The sequence below is a fragment of the Schistocerca cancellata genome, chromosome 6 (assembly GCF_023864275.1).
Source record: "Schistocerca cancellata isolate TAMUIC-IGC-003103 chromosome 6, iqSchCanc2.1, whole genome shotgun sequence".
Lineage (NCBI taxonomy): Eukaryota > Metazoa > Arthropoda > Insecta > Orthoptera > Acrididae > Schistocerca > Schistocerca cancellata.
This window is the reverse complement of record NC_064631.1, coordinates 17,379,990-17,400,910: the sequence shown is the minus strand read 5'-3', so window position 1 is coordinate 17,400,910 and position 20,921 is coordinate 17,379,990. Positions and strand designations below refer to the sequence as shown.

General features: G+C 37.2%; 1 protein-coding gene across 2 annotated transcripts in view; it reads left to right on the top strand.

Annotated features, from left to right (window-relative positions):
- The window catches only part of LOC126191129 (zinc finger protein 510-like), a 390,896-nt gene that overhangs the window by 264,025 nt on the left and 105,950 nt on the right, over positions 1-20,921 (top strand). For both annotated transcript variants that reach the window (XM_049931877.1, XM_049931878.1), the window contains exon 11: positions 12,281-12,415. In XM_049931877.1, coding sequence (XP_049787834.1) covers positions 12,281-12,415 — 135 coding nt within the window. The remainder of the gene's footprint in view (positions 1-12,280; positions 12,416-20,921) is intronic.

Genomic DNA, 20,921 nt, shown 5'->3' with positions numbered 1-20,921 from the left:
GACACACAATATTTTTTTGCGCAACGCAATCTGACTTTCAAAAATCCCTACAAAAGAATGGCCCTGACTAACATTAACCTATACCTTTCACAAATCACTTACCTCACAAAAATCTCCGTTACTCGAACTACTGCAATACGGCGAGCGCCACTACTGCCAGCTAAATAAAAGATTCAAACTACTGAAGGCACTAACTACTGATAGGCATAGTTAGCAAATGAAAGATTTTAATAGAGAACAAACAATGTATTTACCTTAATAGTCATAATATATATAGCAGTTCATGACATCCAGTCTTACAAATTTCAAAACACCGCCATCTCTCTCCCCACATCCACCACTGCTGGCGGCTCACCTCCAACTGCCCAGCTCTACGCGCTGTTAACATAGAGCTGCCCAACACTTCAATGGCAGACAACAATGCAAACTAGCCACAGACTGCACACAGCGCAGCCAGTGATTTTCATACAGAGCGCTATGTGGCGTTACCAATAAACAAAACCTAAACGGCCTACTTACAGAGTTTAAGTTTCAGTGGATGAAAGCACCTCAAGTTTGTTGGTTAGGGGACATGAGATGATAGTTGGTTAGAGGACATGAGATGATATATCCTTTACTTCCTGCAGAGGAGGCAGTATTCATTGGAGAGTGTAGTACTTGAGGTATCTGTGGTACACCTGTTTCTTAATTTTGCCCAAAATACCCATTGGAAGCAGCTGCTGATCACTTGTCAGACATAAGAGTGATGTCCAACTACTTATGAACAGGAAGACTCACCTCATGCTTGAGAACTACATTCACTGTGAAGCTGCATTTTGATTAGTGCAATGTTTATCCAAATATGGAATGATTAAGTTCTAATTAGCCTCACTGATATTGTTTCAATTTCAGCATTGGTTATGCTGCAAGAGTTGCAAGTTCTCTTAAATATCTGAAGCTACAATGTGTAAGCAAGTGCTTTGTTAAAGATAGAGAGCAAAATGTACAATAATACTTACCCATTTCTCGAATATAACTTGGTTTCTGAACTTTTGTTTAAGTTACGTTCACCAACAAACTCATGTAGCAATATGGAAAACAGTGCTAATGTATGACAAATATCAACAGTGTTAACTAATACTGAAGTAACAAACTAAATAAAACAACGTTCAACAGCTACAATATGCACAAAATGCAATATTGCAATGCAATGGTTGAATTTGTAATACCAAAATTTAGGTTATGTTTGTAAAAATTTAATCACTGAGTTAGAAGAAAGGGTCAGTTAGCAGAAAACAGTAGACATGTTCCACTAATCACATAAGTATCCACACCTAAAATTTGTGAAAGGATATTGCTACCAAAGATTTCAGAATACACAACCGTAGCTTACAATTTACAATGAACAGTGTTATGCACAACACTTTATGCATCCAAAAATTCTCAAAATATACCTTTTATCGTGTAAATACAGAATGAAATTAGGGAACAACTGTTTTTGTATGAGAACACTGTTGACCAAAGTTTCTAAAAAATACAAGTTATAGTGTACATGTAAGTCCTGACTCAGTTGATGAAATATTATACAGAAACAACACAAACAGCAAAATATTAAAGACTAGAATTTCAATTTGGACTTCTTTGTCAAATGTAGTGTCTCACAAAGGAAAATCCAGAAATTTCAATGTATATGTAAATAAACATGCAAAATGCATGGATATTTTACTTGACTGACTTTGTGACATCCTGTACACTAACATGGCAAAGCTGAACTCTGCAGCATCAGTTTATGATAGTCAAAATAGTGAAAATTAAGGTGTCTTCCAGCTGGGTTAGCCAATAATGTGGTGACATTTAGAAATGCCAAAGCAAAAATCTGTAAAACTATCTGCCAAAAGAAACATCTATGCTTTCTACACTGCCACAGTAGCAGTAACTTAGTGCAAACTTCAATGCAAAATGCTTTTAACAGCTTTAACATTGAAACTCTGTCTTGAAATATGGTAGAAAATCCAGAGAGATTGTGATCGTGTGTAAAGCATACCAGTGCCAAGACACAGTGAGTTACTGCACTGTGTGATATCAGTGGTAATATTACCGATGACTGCATCACTTAAGTGGTATTATTAATCTTAGTTTTCCAAAATTCCTCCACCAAAGAACATGAAGTAAATGTTCCAAAATTTGAATCAGGAACAGCTGCTAACATGAGTAACTTAGAAATTGATATCCTCTGTGTAGAGGAGCAGCTTAAATCGTTTAATAAATACAAGTCATCCAGTCCATTTTGATTCCTATCAGAGTACACTGATAAAATAGCCTGATACTTAGCACTCATATACAACTGCTTGCTCAATGAAATATCTACAGAAGGATTATGGAATATATACTCTATTCAAACGTTATGAATTACCTAGAAGAAAGCAGTCTATTGACACATAGTCAGTATAGTTTTAGAAAATATTGTTCATGTAAACACAACTAGCTCTTTATTCAAATTGATGACATAGTTCTAGATGTGCAAAAGACTTTTGATACAATTCCTCATGAGAGATTAACTGTCTAATCAAATTATGTGCCTATGGAGTATTGCTTCAGTTGTGCAAAATATCAGTTAGGATGAATGGGCATATGCAGAAGGTGTAGATGGGCAACACACAATATCCTGTTGCAGAGCATGATCTACACCATGACAGTCATGACCTCGGTGCCTGTTCACCACACGCGCCTCTGGATTCTTCCCCCAGTCACCAGTTTCTCAGAAGTTCGCAGGTGGGAACTAACGATATAAGATGTTCGTGGTTCTCGCCACCCACCTGGCCTTAATTTACTCAATTTTTTTCATCTCAGCATTTTGTCATAGCAACTACTACTTTCTTCACTCTGTTTTAGCTTTCATTTTCTTACCTGTCTGTTTTTGACTGCCCCCCTCCAACCGCTGTTATGTACAATTCACTTAGCTTCTCACTCTTATTAACTCATACATGATGTTTTAGCAGTAATCTCTGTCTTGCTTATTGCCCTGTCTTCCACCTTTAAGCTCTCAGGTTTTCAAATCTCATCCAGTGCAGTCCCCAAGAATCAGTCTTTTTTTTCTCATTCTGTTGGGTAAGTCTCTCCTGACCAGCAGTTCTGGGTGACTTTCCTGAACTCTACCCCTTTTCCTAGACCTCTCCAGTCCTTTTTCTTCATCCCTCTTCCTTTCCCTTCAACCATTCTGCCTGAAGAAGGAGCCACTGGCTCTGAAAGCATGCCTAATTATAATCTTTTATGTTTGTGTTCTGCTGCTGCTTGATGAGTGTTTATGTATCCAATTACCTTATTTTGTCAAAAAGAGGAATCATGTAGATAGAGATGTAATACATAATAGTTGAACGTTTATTTACGTTATAACACTAGCAAAATACTCTTTGCCAGTAATTTGCCTATGAATGAAAAAAAGTGTGTCTAAATAAAAAAAATTCTTACCTCCAATGTTTTGAATACAGTCACGTTTTAAGCTGCAAAATATGGATAAAATTAAAAAAGATGTAGTCTGTGAAGTGGGTGTATTACAACAGACTTATCTCGCAATTTGCAGGTTTTTTTGCATTAATTATTTAGTAGGTACAGTGTTGTCTAAATAAAAAAATGTAGTCTGTAAAGTAGCTGTTTTACAACTAACGTATCTCCAATTTGCAGTTTCTTGCAGTAATTAGTCAGCAGGAAAAGTGTGTAAAGCCGTTAGTGAACGCTTTTAACATCACTTGTAGTGGTACTACTGAACTCATCTATGGTAGTCCTGTGAGGTAGAAATTCGACCAAAATGACACCTTTTCAATCCCAAAACACTAAGCCCATGATTTTTTGCTCAAAATTGTGGTTTTGAATTTTTTGGCAGATGGAGAATTGGCTTGATGCCACTGTGATTATTGCCTTTTTGTCTCAAGCACTGCAGTAGACATAGGTGCGTGACGGTCGTTTCACAAGCATGTCCTACCTCATTGAAGACAGTGCTACCTGTAAAAGCAGCCATATGATATACAAACTAAGCTGCAACAGCTGTGCCACTTTATATGTGGGCATGACAGCTAACAAGATGCTTGTCTGGATGAATGTCCACCACCAGCCAGTTGCCAAGAGGCACTGGACCATCTAATTGCTAGATTTTCTTTATCCCATTGACTGCTTCACAGCTGCACAATCAGGATTCTTCCTATCAACACCAGCTTTTTGAATTCCACAGGTGGGAATTCTTCCTGCAACATATCCTTTGTTCCTGTAAACCTTCTGGCCTCACCTTTGCTAGTCCCTGTATCCTTTACCTACCTATCCCGTTATCTGCTTCCACTCCAGTACAACTCACTCCTTCTATCCCACTGCAGTTTCTAGTCTTTTTCCCCCTCTGTGCTTCTGTCATTTCCTCTCTCTCTTTCCTCTCCCCCCACCCCACCCCAAACTCTGCAGTTAGTAGTTCTATTTTGACCCCACCACATCCCTGCACACTCCCACAGACAGCACAGCATCTTCTTTCACCCCTGTCCTTTTATCCCTCCCCACATTATGTGTAGAAGTGAAAGAAAGAATGGAGGTGTCCTAATATTTGTTAAAGATAGTATAATGTTTACTAAAATAGATGTTAGCTCTTACTGTGCAGAACTAGATGGAGAATTTAGCTGTATAAGACTAAACGTAGAGAATACTATAATTGTTAGCTTATATAGATCACCAGGAGGAGATGTAAATACATTTTTCGAAAGATTTGAGCTGCTCATGAGGAAAATACTAAAATCTAACATAAAACTAATTATCTGTGGCGATTTCAACATTGAAATGGCCAACAGTGATGAACATGTTACTAGAACGTTTTTTAATATCTTAAGATCACTAAATTTACAATGTACAAATTACACACCAACACGGGATAAGGCGTGCTTAGATAATATTATAGTAAATTTTTTCTAGAGATATGTACGACATCAGACTTGCCAGTGGAACCCTAGCTGATCATGAACCATTGATTTTAACATTCTCCTGTGATCAGTTGCCTAAATCAGACAAATCAGTCAGAATCAAGTCTAATGCCACATGGGTAAGAGGGCAGAAAGATGAATATATTAATTTATTTATTGACAGAATATCTTATGTTAACTGGGACTTTGTATACAACACACAACCTGGAAAGGGTACTAGTGAAATGGTGTTTAACAATTCCTGGAAATACTCATAGAGTTATGGTACACCTGCTCACCATTAATCAAAAGTAGCCCTAAGCATAAACAGAAAAACAAACAGCTAAAATGGTATACAGATGAGCTAGCTCTCACTAGGGAGGAGATGCTCAGACTGTACAGAATATATAAAAATTCTTATAAACAACAAGGACCTGAGCTAGATAATACTTCTTATAGAGCTTATCTAAAATGTAAAAAAATCTACAAAGACATACTGTCCTTGGCCAAAAAACAAGCATGTGAATATTACATTGAAAGTGCTCCCAACAAATGTAAAGCAGCATGGGATATCATCAACCAATATAATTCACAAACCCATACACAAGATGCAATGCTGGTCCCAGAAGAAGTAAATAATTACTTCCTAACCTCAGTGAGTGAGCTGAAAAACAAAATCAAGCAAAATGGCACTTGTGCACTAGATCATCTTGGTGCTGTGCCCCATAGTATGTATACTTTCCACTGGAATGTTGTCACCCCAGAGGATATTGTAAAAGCTGTGGCAAGGATCACCAACTCCAAGAGTATGGACTGTTATTGGTTTTCTAACTATGTAATGAAAAAAATAATACACCTTATCTGTCAACCTTTTTCTTTCATTTTTAATATGTGTTTAGAATCTGGAGTTTTCCCAGATGCACTCAAAACTGCTAAAGTAATACCAGTCTTTAAAAAGGGAGATAAGCATCTGCCCCAAAACTATCGACCAGTTTCTATTGTCCCATTTTTCTCTAAAGTTTTTGAATATGTAATGTACAGTCAACTAAATAACTATTTTGATAAGCATGATCTTCTCTCCAACAGACAGTTTGCATATCAACATGGTAAAAACACCACTACTGCTGTCACTGAAGTTGTTAACCAGGTGTTAACTGCATTCGAACATAAGGATCTAGTATCAGTCATACTGTGCGATCTTAGCAAAGCCTTCGACTGCATACCGTCTAACACCCTACTTGCAAAACTGGAATTTTATGGCTTACACAAACCATCTTTGGATGTAATCGAATCATACTTAAGTAACAGGAGACAGTATGTATCAGTTAAAAATAGATGCTCCTCACTGAAGGAAGTTCGGACTGGAGAGCCTCAGGGATCGGTCCTAGGTCCTTTTCTGGTTATCATTGCAATTAATGACTTACCTTACAATGTAGGAGCAAATTCAGTTGTGTGTTATGCAGATGATACAGCGTTGCTCAATACACACCATAACACAACAGAACTGCATCAGGCAACACAGGAAAAACTAGAACTAGTAATGGATTGGTTTTCTTCTAATGAACTCCTGTGTAATCCTGATAAAACACAAGAACTATTTCTGGGTTTAACTACAGCTGTTGAAAGCAAACCAATAAAATTGTTAGGATTCCACATTGATTCAAAATTAAACTGGGAGGAACACATTAGCCATATCTGCAAGAGAATAGCAAGAGTGTGTTATCTCATCTGGAGACTGACAGATGTAGTCACTGATGAGTATCTAAAGGTGGTATATTTTGGCCTCTTTCAGTCACATATTTCCTATGGCATATTGTTATGGGGACATTCTTGCTTTGTCAATGAAATTCTGAAAATTAAAAAAAAAAGTAATCAGAATAACAAGCAAAGCTAAGCCCAAGGAACACTGCCGCCCCCTCTTTATCAAGCACATGATATTAACTGTGGTAAATCTATACATCTACACAGCACTGCTTTATGTCAAAAGCAACTTAAATGAGTTCGAGACCAGAGAGAACATACATCCCCACAACACCAGAGGCAAGCTGGACTTCGACATACCAAGACACAGACTCACAAAGACTGCAAACTCACACAAAATAATGAGTTTAAAACTCTTCAATAAACTTCCAGCATCTGCTCGGTCACTGACCAATAATATTTTCAAATGTAAGGTTTATGACTGGCTTCTCAAACACCCATTTTATAAGATAACAGAATATTTTGAAATAAGCATTGACATTGGTATATAAGAATATTCCTAAAAGAAAAGGAATTGAATTGTAAAACTTTACTGTAAAGTTGTTGTTAATTGTATATTTAATGTTCAGACCTATTCTGCTGTAAGTGGTCAATGGTGAATAAACTGAACTGAATACATACCAGTCTCCTGCCTCCATCTTATCCCCCCCCCCCCCCCACCACCACCCACCCACCCACCCACCCACCCACCCACCACAGAAGATTGCTGCTAACATCAGACACAGTTGCAGTCTGCAGGCGGGCTCCAGTGCCCAGAGATAGTGGCCATGTGTGTATTTTGCAGCTGTGTGAACATATATATTTTCTATTTCAGAAGGAGTTTTGCTGTGTGAAAGCCTAATGTTTCAGAAGTACTTTTTGTTGTGCCTGTCTGCGACTAAGTGCCAGCTCAATGCAGCAAGTAGCAGTCTGGCCTTTCCATTGTTGGTTTCCCATTCAGGACTTCCCATTGTTTAAAAATTTTGTTAACATTTAATATGAATATTATTGGCAAAGATCAATCATCTAACACATTTCTTTTATTGTTGTTTCATTGCATAAATAAACCAACTAGAAACATGCAGAAGTGCACCAAGATTTACTCTATTTCTACTTGCAAATAATTAGGCCACAGAATAGGTTTTGGGGATGTTAAATTGGGTCTACAGTAGCACTGAACATGTGACTCCAGCAACAGTAAATACAAGATATACGTACTTGAGTTTACTGCCACTGCAGACATTCTGTGCATTTGAGTACTTGCTCAGATTCCTTCCTTGAGGGCTTAAGAATAGCCAGAATTTAAATTTATCATTTTGTTTATTTTTTGCTATGGAGTTATAGCATTCATAATGCGAGATATAATGGAAGGAATCCTGAAATTTTGAAAATTTTCGGCCACAAAATGTTAGATACTGTATACTACAAGGAAGACAGTTTAAATTGTGCTGGAAGCTTGATGTATCTTTAGGGGCACTCTAGGAGATAGGCACACTGCAGTGAAATATTTTGCTCCAGTTGACATTACTGACCTCTGACGTCTGCAGATACTGTTCAGACTTCAATTCTAAAGTGCAGTATGTTGGAGAAATGTACCATTTCAGATAATTGTAATTGTGATGGAACCTACCAAAATACACACACTTGATTAAAAGTTTCCAATTTGTAGGTCATGCACAACACACTTTTTTTTGTCTAACTCTTTCTCTGCCATTATTTACATGAAGTTAAATATTAATTTGCGTAATGCAACTGAAAGCTTAAAAAATGTTAAAAGTAATTTATGAGGTAAATTCAGGATCCATGTGTTTTAAAACTGTGCATCTTGCTGCTAGAGAAAATTTGAAAAATTGGTAAAAAAATAATTGTGTTACTGGACATTATGCTACACATTTAATGCCATGTGCATTCTGAAGAAGGAACTGGTTCGGCTTCTATTTGGTACTTAGTAATGGATTCTATCAGTAGTACTCTGATTATATTGACCCTAATATACATTTTCAGAAGTTTCATGGGAACTGTAATTAAATAAAATCCTAAAATGTTGTAACATTAACAGTTGGCTCCAAAGGAGAATCTCTAGCGCAAGTGTTCAGGTCCTGTTCTAGCCCAGTCTGTTCTGCTACAGGATATTTTTGTTGTTATAGTTATATAAATTTTTATTTTGTGTGAATGCAGGGGCCAGGAAAATTTACTTTATCATATAATAAGGAACAGGAAAAAATCATCTTATTTTATGGCCAGTTTTGGTGTTATTTTCTGCCAGTTTCAATGTTATTTTTTGCCTACCGTATTTACTCGAATCTAAGCCGCACTCGAATCTAAGCCGCACCTGAAAAATGATACTCGAAATAAAGGGAAAAAAAATTTCCCGAATCTAAGCCGCACCTGAAATTTGAGACTCGAAATTCAAGGGGAGAGAAAAGTTTTAGGCCGCATCTCCAAATCGAAACAAAGTTGGTCCATTGTAATATGATAGACAATTTAGGTCGAATGAATGACGATACAGCTACAGTAGTTTGGTTCGAGTTGTAAGCTTAGCAGTTAAGCTTTACCACGTAGCCATTGCTATGCGTCAGGCACTCCGTCCGTATTTATACGGATACCCTTCCTTTTTCACGTGCTTCGTCTGGTTTGAATCGATTGCTTATTTTGCTTTGGTCTGATAAATCCCGTTTTCTTTGTTATAGGTGTTTGCGTCACTCTTAAGCTGAAAATGCATTACTGCACTGTGTCATGCATTGTTAGAGAGAGAGAGAGAAAGAGAGGAATCGTCACATTATCGAAACAATGGCAAGAGACTGCTATTTGTTTTTACTTACACTGCTGCTTTCTTTGATAATGATCAACAAGAATCAAATAATAGACTGCGTATGATAGAACATGTTCTGAACGAGAGTTTGTGAAAATTTTTCTCCGTTTGAAAATCTTTGCGGCCGGTTCTTTATTACATCAAATTCTGCACAGAAATTACAGTCATCTTAGATTTAAAAATCTAGTCACTTGCCGTGCTTCATTTCTGACTGTATCACTATTAGACATAAGAATAATACGAATATAAACATGACATGATATGTATATTCTTCCACGTTTGCTGTTGTCTCACTCTATAGTTTCGTAGTTTATTAGGCAGACAGGATTTAAATGAGATAGCAGCAAACACGAAAGAATACATGGAAAAATGTTTATATTTGTATTATTCTTATGGTGAAGAGAATACTGTATGTGATTCAAATTTCATCAGGTTCCTATTAGCAACCATCTCTTCTCACAGATAGGAAAAAATTCAGAACATAGAGTTGGCCATATTGACAAACATCCCAAACAGTCTTGCCAGTCAGATTTTCGTAGTACACTGAAATTGTGCTACATTCGAAGATGAACAATACGGAATTTGTATTTACTTCGTTGGATAATGTATGAAAATGCAGTGGTCGAAACTCGCGGCGGAGAAAAAAAATCTCGTCTTCCACTTTTTTTAAAAAAAATTATTTACTGACGCAGAGGTTTTGGCGCCAGTATTTATCTTTGTGCCTACAAAGTATGCTTGCGTAGCGCTAATGTATTCGCCGGCAGAATTTAGTTGTGGCGGCACGTACGAACATTTTTCATAACTTCCGCTAGCTTTGCACTCGATTCTAAGCCGCAGGCGGTTTTTTGGATTACGAAAACCGGAAAAAAAGTGCGGCTTAGATTCGAGTAAATACGGTAGTTGGGTACACTTTTCTGGGAATTATGTATTAATTCTCACCAGTTTTGGCATTATTTTGTTTACAGTTGTGGTTTTGGTTTCTGACAACTTATTTTTGGTGTACATTATGTTCAGTAAAACACCATTGTCTATATATCCTGATACCTGGAAAGTTGCTTCTCCAGTTAACTATAAAGGGATTTGTTTCCCTCCAGCAAGTATTACACAGTTGATAATTGACGTTCTAGGTACACACAACAGTCTGTTTGCCATGCCAAAATCAATAGAGTTGATTATCATCTCTTGGCTGAAACATTAACCTAGAGGTGTGAATACAGAATACGGGAATCTGTGGCCATGAGAGTTGTTAACCTAATTTGATGGTGCAGCCCAGTGTGTTTCGTTCATCTCTGACCTAAATGTTCATCCCTTCATATTTCCCAAATGCTTGCTGGTTTCATTACCAAGACTCGTTTTCCCAAAATAATGAAGCAATCTTCACTTTTAACTGGGAATATGAGTAATGGTTTCAGTTGATGAACTCAAACTTCCTATTATTTTTCCACAACACATTGTACCAAAGTGACACAGTGCATCAATGATACTGGATGTTTATTGTAGCATGCAAGTAAAAACATGAGTCATCAAGTATGACCCTTTAACTTCACACACAAATAAATCAACATGTTGCCCACTCGGTTTTCCCCTTTCAGCCTATCATAGGAGAGGGCACGTGACGTAATAGTAGAATTCATACTGTGAAAATATGTAGTTTAGTTGATGCACTGTATTACAGATCTAAAAACATCTCTTTTTTATGATATATTGTGCAAAAGTATCAGGAAATGTCATATCACCGATTGAAACTGTTACAGCAGTGGAGATCCTTGGAAGTAGAGTACTTTTGTGTGACATAACATCTAAAACTGTAGTTCTTTATTGAGGAAATCAGCCGTCATTTTAAGGCAACACACAATTCTTGGCAGTGAGAAAAACATCAAAATCCAGTTTCAACACTCACTCACTGTTAGTTACCAATGTCAGTAAACTACCACCCTACATTTTTACACAGGGACAGGAAAGATCCCAAATTATGCAACATTTTGTAATATCTGCCAATTTCGTGTTGTTGCTAAAAATCAATCATTTCACTTTATTTTTTTGCTTTATCATTTACTAATCAAATTTTATTTGGGCTTCAGTTAGGAATAAATTTTGGTACATATGTAAATCATTACTTTTGGGCGAGTATGTTTTTAAATTCTAATATTATGTAATATGTATTTGTCGGAGAGTATTGTTTGCTAATACTATGCAAATGTGTGTGTGTGTGTGTGTGTGTGTGTGTGTGTGTGTGTGTGTGTGTGTGTGTACGCACTACAGTTAAAAGAGAAGTGAAATCTTACGCAATTTTTCTGACCTTTCCTGGTGTTCCTACAAATCAGCCATTGCTCATTTTGTAATTTTTTTTAAATTTTGTATCTTGGAATTATCATTGTCATAACACAAGTTCAAATAACTCTAGGGCTCACATAATGAACAAAAATTTATCTTGATGTATTCATATGTGCCCCTGCTCCCTCACCCACCCCCCTCCCCTAAAAAAGAAGAAAAATAGTGATTTTAACTCCTCCTTGTATATTTCATTATTTTGTTGGATCACTGTAGTTCTTAATTGGAATAAATTTTATTCATTTTTTTCTATCCTTATATGGTGTTGCAGTTGTCATAAGCAGTACCGGTACCATAGGTATAACAACGAATCACATGAGAAGTGTAGTTCTCATTTTATATCTTTCAGTTGAAATTGTAGTCTTCTGTGGTGCTGTATGCAAAAACAGAATACCTCAAGTTCCTGTCTGGGTATTTTAATGTTTCTAGAGATTTTATTATTTGTCTATGCAAGTAAAATGATACAGTATATCCTGTTCTTCTTTAGGCTGATGATGCAGCGTCTGAGAAGACTGTCGATTATCCAACTCTGCAGCGATCGTATGCGTGTCAGTTTTGTGATTCAACATTTTCTTTGTATATTGAGCTGAAGAGTCACATGAAAAAGCATTCAGATCAAAAGGTAAGCAGTTCAGTTTGTCTTTGTAGTTATAGTATCACCCTCAACTTAGCAAAAGGTCTCAGTGATTGAGACAGTGAACTTGTGTTTTAAGGAATGGGGTTGAAAACTCTGCCTGGCCAGTCTGATATAGCTTTTCCAGAGTTTTATTACATACTCCAGTTGATTGACCTTACTTTTGTTTAGCAAAGCTTTGGCTAATTTACTTTGTCATCCTCAGCCAACTGAAACTGTGGTCCATTCTTGACAATCATAGTCGTTCATTTAATGCAAGCAGAATGAGACACATTGGAGTCAAGTAAATGAAACAGGCGATGGCTACACCATTCCTTTTATTAAGACCTGTCTCGTGCCACAAAGAATTCCAATATGAGGTAAAAAATGAAGTCATGTGGCTACATTGGAACTTACTTTCTATTGAACTCTAGAACACTTTTTGGCAGATTTCATGAGTTTCCAGTTTAGTTAACTTTACTTCAAAGAGAAGTATAATATTAACAGACACCATAAGATTATTCCAATGAACTAAAGTTCCCATTAAAATGTAAACTCTATGCATATGAAAGTAGTTGCTGTCACTGCCTGTCAGAATTTGTTTTGTGTTAAGTGCTTTTGGTGAGAACTGAATTTGTCTTGGCCAGCTTTGTTAAGAACTCTTAGGGTGAGCTGCAATGATCCTTTTCATAATATTGTTACATTAAATCCTGGATTTTCCATTGTTTGACACTTTATGTTTGAAATTTATAACCAGTTTGTCCCTGTAATTATAGCAGAAAAACAGACTGAAATATGTCATGATGGACAGTGATAAAAATACACCTTTTTAAGTTTTTCAAGTTGTTCTGACACTCTCTCACTTCCTAGTCATCAGGACATTTGAAATTACCTTCCCCAGAGAGTACTTAACAATTTTAGGATGCAGTAAAAGAAATCAGATTTAATTTGAGTACCAGGTGCAATTTCAATTCACTTCCACCTTGTCATTTTTCAGTGTCTTACATGCTAGCATCGGTAAACCAATTCTAGTTTTTTAGGTGGTGTAGAACACCATCTTTGTAACAAAAATGTTTTAAAAGAGTTTACAGAAGACTCTCTCTCTCTCTCTCTTTGTAAAAGTGGGATTAGAGAAAACTACCCATTTTTTGATATTTTTACAAAAATCATCAACATTGCCATCAGATTGAAAAGGATTTGAAAGCAGTAGGAGAATAAAATCTTATATTCTAAAACCTTGTGTTGGTAAGTTATTATGTGCAAAGTTTCAGGTTTATCCTGCTATTACTTCCAGAGGTATAAAAAACCAAACTACACTTATTTTTTCTTTTTTTAAGTGTGTATTTTTATCATCCAACTTTACTTTAATTTATCCGTATCAAAACTGCTTGAGAGGTCTTTATTATTTCACTTTAGAAAGTGCAAAATGTTGTAAAAGATGCCCAAGTTTTGTTTCTTTCAAGAAAATATTGTCATAGATATTGTCTCAAAAGCTGCCGAAAACTTTTGTGCACAGTTGAAGGCTGTGCTATGGGCTCGTTCAAATGACTATATCTCCACAAGTATTGAACTGATGATTGTGAAATTGTGAAAGTTCATACAAAATTTTATCAAAACCCATGATGGTCATATGGGAACCTCTAGATTACTTGGCATTGAATGACCCAGCTCTTAAGCAATGTTCCTTAGAGACTGAGTTTACTGGACCTTTTTTTCTTGTTTTGGTGGGTACTATCATATCTCAAAATACTTGACACTCTTTTATCATCCTGTATTTGCTTCTATATTGTGTATGTTTGTCTTATAGCCATTCCTGCTTAACCATTTTGCAGTTTTTGTCAGTCTCAGTTTTTAGACACCTGCTTGATTTGCTGCATTTATATTTCCTCCTTTCATTCATTAAATGCAACATCTCCTGTGATATCCAGGAATTTCTACTAGACCTTGTCTTTTTTTACCTATTTATCCTCTGCTGCCTTCAATGTATCATCTCTCAAAGCTACTCATTTGTCTTCTACTTTATTCCTTTCCCCTGTTTCGGTCAATCATTGCCTAATGCTGCTTCTGAAAGTCCCAACAATCTCTGATTTTTTTCAACTCATCCACATCTCATCTCTGTATTTCCTACTTTTTAGCAGTTTATTCAGTTTTAACTTATGGCTCATAATGAATAAATTGTTGTCAGAGACCATGTTTGTCCTTGAAATGTTTTACTGTTTAAAATGTGGTTCTGAAATCTCTGTCTCACCTTTACATAAACAATCTGAAAGCTTCTGGTGTCTCCAGATCTCTTCCACATGTACAATCTTCTGTCATGATTCTTAAACTAGTTACAGTCTGTGCAGAAGTCTATCAGGTGGCATCCTTTTTCATTTCTTTCCCCAGTCCATATTCACCTACTATTTTTCCTTCTCTTCCTTTGCGTACTATTAAATTCCAGTCCTCTATCACAGTTAAAATTTCTTCTCCCTTAATTATCTGAATAATTTTTTATCTCATCATACGTTTTTCAACCGCTTCCTCATCTGCAGAGTGAGTTGGCCTGTGAACTTGTAGTTCTGTGGTGGGTGATGGTTTTATGTCTATCTTGACTATGATAATGCATTTACTACACTGTCCATTGTGACTTTCCCTGCATTCCTGTTTTTTTTTTTTTTTAATTTTTTTTTATGCATTATTAGACCTCCTGCGTTACCTGTATTTTATTTGGTATTTACAATATAACCCTATACCCTCATGACCATATAACACTGCAACCGGTTTTATGTAGCTTGTGCAGTCAAATGCCAAATTTGGTTTATTACATACTATGCCCCAACAGAACAAATAGTCCTGTCACAGAAAAGCCACGTATAACACTACCGCCTGTCATTTTTATACCATAACCTCAAAGCTGGAGGTAGTTCGTATAAATCAAATCAGTTTTATTAAAGCAATTACAGTATAAAGAAGCAGAGCAGTGTTACCCTCTAAAAGAAATTAAGTTGTGTTGATCGTGATATACCTAATGGAGGTGGCTTATCGGAAGTGAAAGATAGAATTACGTAAATATTTAAACAGTAACAAACAATAAGTTACCTATCCACAGTGTCCAAATGATAATAACAGCGGTCGCCAGCCTAATTAGTCATAAGATTGAGTAACATTCTTGTTCAAGAAACTGAAAATAAGTAACTTCCAGCCTATACTTTTGTCACACGAAGGTGCAATGAACTCTGGCACCTGCATATGTTCACGTTAAGGTTGGAGCTGACAGAGCAGAACAAACAATTTGCATAAATATAACAGATAACAATACACACTATTACCTTCAGGGCTTATTAAAACTGAATGGTGTCAATAACATCACTATTAATATTTACTATAAAATTATAAATTGGGTATAGGTTTAGTCTCTCTTTTTCCAATTACTTTTCTATCTGACATGAAAAAAATTATATTTCACTAGCAAACCATTTCTCACTGTCCTCTGAATAAAAGAAGTTACTGTTTTCATAGATAGTGATCTTTCTGTTAGTTTTTACCTAGCATGAGCACAATAGACAAACTGTGGATCCTGTTACACTATTAATATGCTCTTCCAATACACAAGAGAGACAAACACTTAGCAAACCCGAGTATATAACTTTCCACAAATGCAGTTCATGACTTTTACTGCAGTGAGACACAAAGTTGACAAATTTGCAAGAAACTGACTCACCTTTTAAAATTTACCACAGGCAGCACTATGATCATTAACTAAGCAAAACTTTATAAGCCTCAGTTTTAAGAACTTTTAATTTTTAAAAGTAACAGCAAATTGTCTATATTACCACAGTCTTCTACTTTCAAGTCAATGATTAAATAGGTAACTTTGAAAGTCCACAAAACTTTAAATTGGACTGTTTCAATCACTGGGAGCCTTTCAAAAAACTACATTTACTACCTCCCACAATTTCACTAAATCTATAGTGAATCTGAAGACTCCCTTCTTACCAAATATCAAACAACATTATTTAATTAACTGTTTGGCTTTGAGGCTTTCATTTTATCCACAACAAGGACACTTGGTAATCATAGTTCAAACGGAGAGGAACCTGAGAGGTGATGTGAAAATCAAGGTAGGTGCATAAATTCAGTTATAAGTTACCTTATATTTGATATGAATATAATAGAGGGAAACATTCCAAGTGGGAAAAATATATCTAAAAACAAATATGCTGTAACTTACCAAATGAAAGCATTGGTATGTTGATAGAGACAATAACAAACACAAACACACACAAAAATTTCAAGCTTTCACAACCCACGGTTGCTTCATCAGGAAAGAGGGAAGAAGAGGGAAAGACGAAAGGATGTGGGTCTATCGTCTTTCCCTCTCCTTCCCTCTTTCCTGATGAAGCAACTATGGGTTGCGAACGCTTGAAATTTGTGTGTGTGTGTGTTTGTTATTGTCTCTATCAACATACCAACGCTTTCGTTTGGTAAGTTACAGCATCTTTGTTTTTAGATATATTTTTACCTTATATTTGAGCACACTAAAACATCCAATGAGCTGATCCTTCACTGTACATTACAGTGATTGCGCATGCGCAATGTGGTGGCGAGTGCGTGTTGGTAGGTGGATTTGCGGGTAGAATTGCTGGACTCTGTCATTTCGTGGTGGTGGTGATAGATACCAATTCCAGAATAGTTCCAGCTCTTTATCCATCCATCCGAGGCATTGGAAAGTGTCAGGAAAAGCCTCTCTCAGAACCAGCATAATATACAACTTTTACATGAGCAGTTGATAGTTTGGTAGCCTGTCCCCGACTGACTCTTGGTTCCACCCCTCTGTCCATGCCCACCACATTTTGCGCACGCTACATGCTTCCATTCCCGAGGGGAACCACAACACCTTTCACATACAAAATAACTAAGAACCCTAGTGAAGGTCAGCAGTTTACATAAGTGCAACCAAACACATTAAATAAAACAGAACCTTTGCACATATTGACATTTCTACAAATAAATTATTTAAACAAAATTGCAATTATATACATTAAGTTTTGTTCCCTCCAAATGAGACAAAGAATTTAAATGATAGATACACTGCATTGCAGGAATGAAACCATGACATCAAAGTTTTTACAAAGGAAAAAAGTGAACTCTCTTGTGCTATCAATGCAATCAAAACATTTACAGAAACTCAACGTCTTGACAAAAAACATCAAACAAAAGGCAAAATAAATCAGTACAGCATTAGATCTCTGGTGTTACAACCAGACGTTCTGTTCATCCTGCCACTGCACTCCACTAATACTATCTTCGACCAATCAATTTCCCATTTTAATTCTGTACCCTACATAACCAATTAAGGGATCTACTATTCTGTACTCCGACTCATAGGATACCAATTTTGCTTTCCTGATGATGACAACCTCCTGAGTAGTTCGCATCTGGAGATCTGATTGGGGGACTTTTTTATCTCCAGAATATTTTATTCCAGAGGATGCAGTGATAATTTAATCATATAGTGGAGCTGCATGCCCTCAGAAAAGTAAGAGTCATAGTTTCCCCTTTCTTTCAGCCCTTTGTGGTACCAGCACATCAAAGCCATGTAGGTTGATGTTACAGGGCCAGATCAAAAATCCAGACTGTTGTCCCTGCAACTACTGAAAAGGCTGCTTCCCCTCTTCAGGAATCACATATTTGTCAGGCCTCCCAACAAACAAAAAATTGAATTGAATTGAATTGGAAAATAATTAAAAGGATCTTGGCTTACAATTCACACCAATTCTGAAATATCTTCATCAGCAAAACATATTTATAATTTATGTACACCATTAAAACCTACATCCCCCCCCCCCCCCCCCCCCACACACACACACATTTTCTTCTGTCCTTCCTTCCGTTACCAAACTGACAATGGCTCAGGATGTGTCCTATCAATGAATCCCATTTTTTAGTCAAGTTGTTCTTTTTTCACCAGTTTGATGCAGTACCTCAAAAAATTGTTGTACGAGGCAGTTGTATTAGTTTATCAATTCCAGTTGTGACTTATTGATATTGTAGTTATAGGATATTACTCTGTTCACAAGAGAATTTACATTCAAAGCAAGTTGCCAGTCTTTGCACCCTTTTGAAGCTTATTAACATCTGACCGAATATTTGTACCACTTTTTTTCAGCAAGTACTTCACTATATGAGGTGTGTTCAAAGAGTAAGGTGACTTTATATTTTTATGAAAAAATATTTTTTTTATTTATTTATCAATATTCATGTTGTCCCCTTCAAAGTAATTGGCCACAAATACAATACACTTGTGGCAGCACTACTTCCAACCCTCGAAGCACTCCCCATAAGCACTTTCTGGTACTGCCTTGAGTACTTCCAGCAATGCGGTTTTTATTTCCTCAGTCCTTTCATAGGTATCTTCCGTTTTGGAAACAGGAAAAGTTGCAGGGGACCAATTCCGGTGAATATGGTGGTGGAGGCATGATTGTCATTTTGTTTTTAGCCAAAAAATCTCTCACAAGCAACAATGAATGTGAGCAGGTGCATTGGTGTGATGCAAAAAGACATGAACTGCTTTTCTGCAGTTCCAGATGTTTTTTACGTATAGCTTCTCACAAATGGCGCATAATGTCAAGGTAATGCTCCTTATTGACCACATGACTAAGGGCAAAAATTCAGGATGCACTACACCAAGGGGGGAGGGGTGGGAGGGGGGGGGGGGGAGGGGAGGAAAGAACAGTGAGCAAAAATTTGACATTTGATCAAACTTGGCGTGCTTTTTTTGGTCTTTTGTCACCAGTTATGACCCTTTTGAGCAAATCAGGATCATCATTCAGGATCTCCTTAGCAATGCTCGTGTGACAGTTCTTCTGATTAGAATTGAGAAGTTTTGGAACAAACTTTGCTGACAAACGTCTCATGCCCAAAACATCTGAAAAAAAATTGCATGACATGAGCCGACCAATATGCCAATGTCCACACCAACTTTTATGGTAATCTGATGATTTTCCAAAACAATTTTCTTCACAAATTCAATGTTATCATCTGTTATTGATGTGCTGGAGCGTCCAGGGCGAGGTTCATCATTGGCATCTTCTCGGCCATCTTAGAAGTTCTTGTGCCACTTGTAAACTTTTTTTTATTTAAAGCAGACTCACAGTATACCACTGTCAAAATTTCAAGTGTTTCAGAGCACTTGATTCCATGTTTCACACAAAGCCTCATTATTTCCAGAGTCTACCTTTCCTTTTTATCTTTGTGTAAAATCTGCTCCAACAAACATTACCACACACAAGCTGTAGATGCTCAGAAAATTCTGGAACAGTTGTACATCTCAGAATTTTTCAGGTAACATAATTTTATGGGTTACATTCAAAGCAAGTTGCCAGTCTTTGCACCACTTTGAAAACTTATCAACATCTGACTGACTATTTGTACCACTTTTTTTCGGCACGTACATCACTATACCAGGTGTATTCAAAATGTAAGATGCCTTTATATTTTTATGAAAAAATATTTACTTATTCATGAATATTCATGTTGTCCCCTTCAAAGTAATGCCCCTCAGATAAAATACACTTGCGCCAATGCTTCTTCCAGTCCTCGAAGCCCTTACCATAAACACTTTAAGTACTGCCTTGAATACTTCCAGTGATGCAGCTGTTATTTCCTCAGTCACTGAAAATCTTTGTCCTTTCATAGGTCTCTTCAGTTTTGGAAACAGGAAAAAGTTGCAGGGGGCCAAATCCAATGAGTATGGTGGCTGAGGCATGATTCTTGTATTCTTTTTGGCCAAAAAATCTCTCACGAGCAACAATGAATGAGCAGGTGTATTGTCGTGATGCAAAAGCCCTGAATTTTTTTCCACAATTTCGGACTTTTTTGCGTATTTCTTCATGCAAATAGAGCATAATGTCAAGGTAATACTCTTTATTGACCATATGACTTCAGGCAAAAATTCCCCCCCCCCCCACCCCCACCCCTCCCAAAGTGATGGACCGTTGTCACGTAGGGAATGCGACCACCCCAGGGGATGCAGGAGTGTGGGTGCTACATGGTGGTTACGGGGAACGTCAAACTTCTGGCCGTACCGTGCCATCCGCCCTGTGCTCTGGCAGAAACATCCCCAGAAAACAACCAGAAGGGTACGCATCCACCTCCTGCTGCCATGAACCAGATGAAGAAGGTGGTGACTGCTGTGTTGTGGGCGGGTTCAGCTCCATTGGTAGGACGAGAGGAGGCAGAGACTCCATCTTCATGGGGTCATCCTGCGGTGTCGTGATGACACCCACTGGCGGCTACTGTGGCCGCGTTGTCCTCTGAATCCATGAATCTGAGGGAAGAGAGACAGAGAGGTCATCAGGTACATGACAGAGGTGAAGTTGATTTTGATGGCGGCGCTGCAAGCCTTCAGGACCTGAAAGAAGATACGTGCAAGTGCCAAGTTGATGGACGATCTCACCTCACTCCCCCCATCTGCTGCCACTAAAAACCCTGTAAAAGACAATATCATGTGGTGCAAAGCGTTACTTGTGGCCTT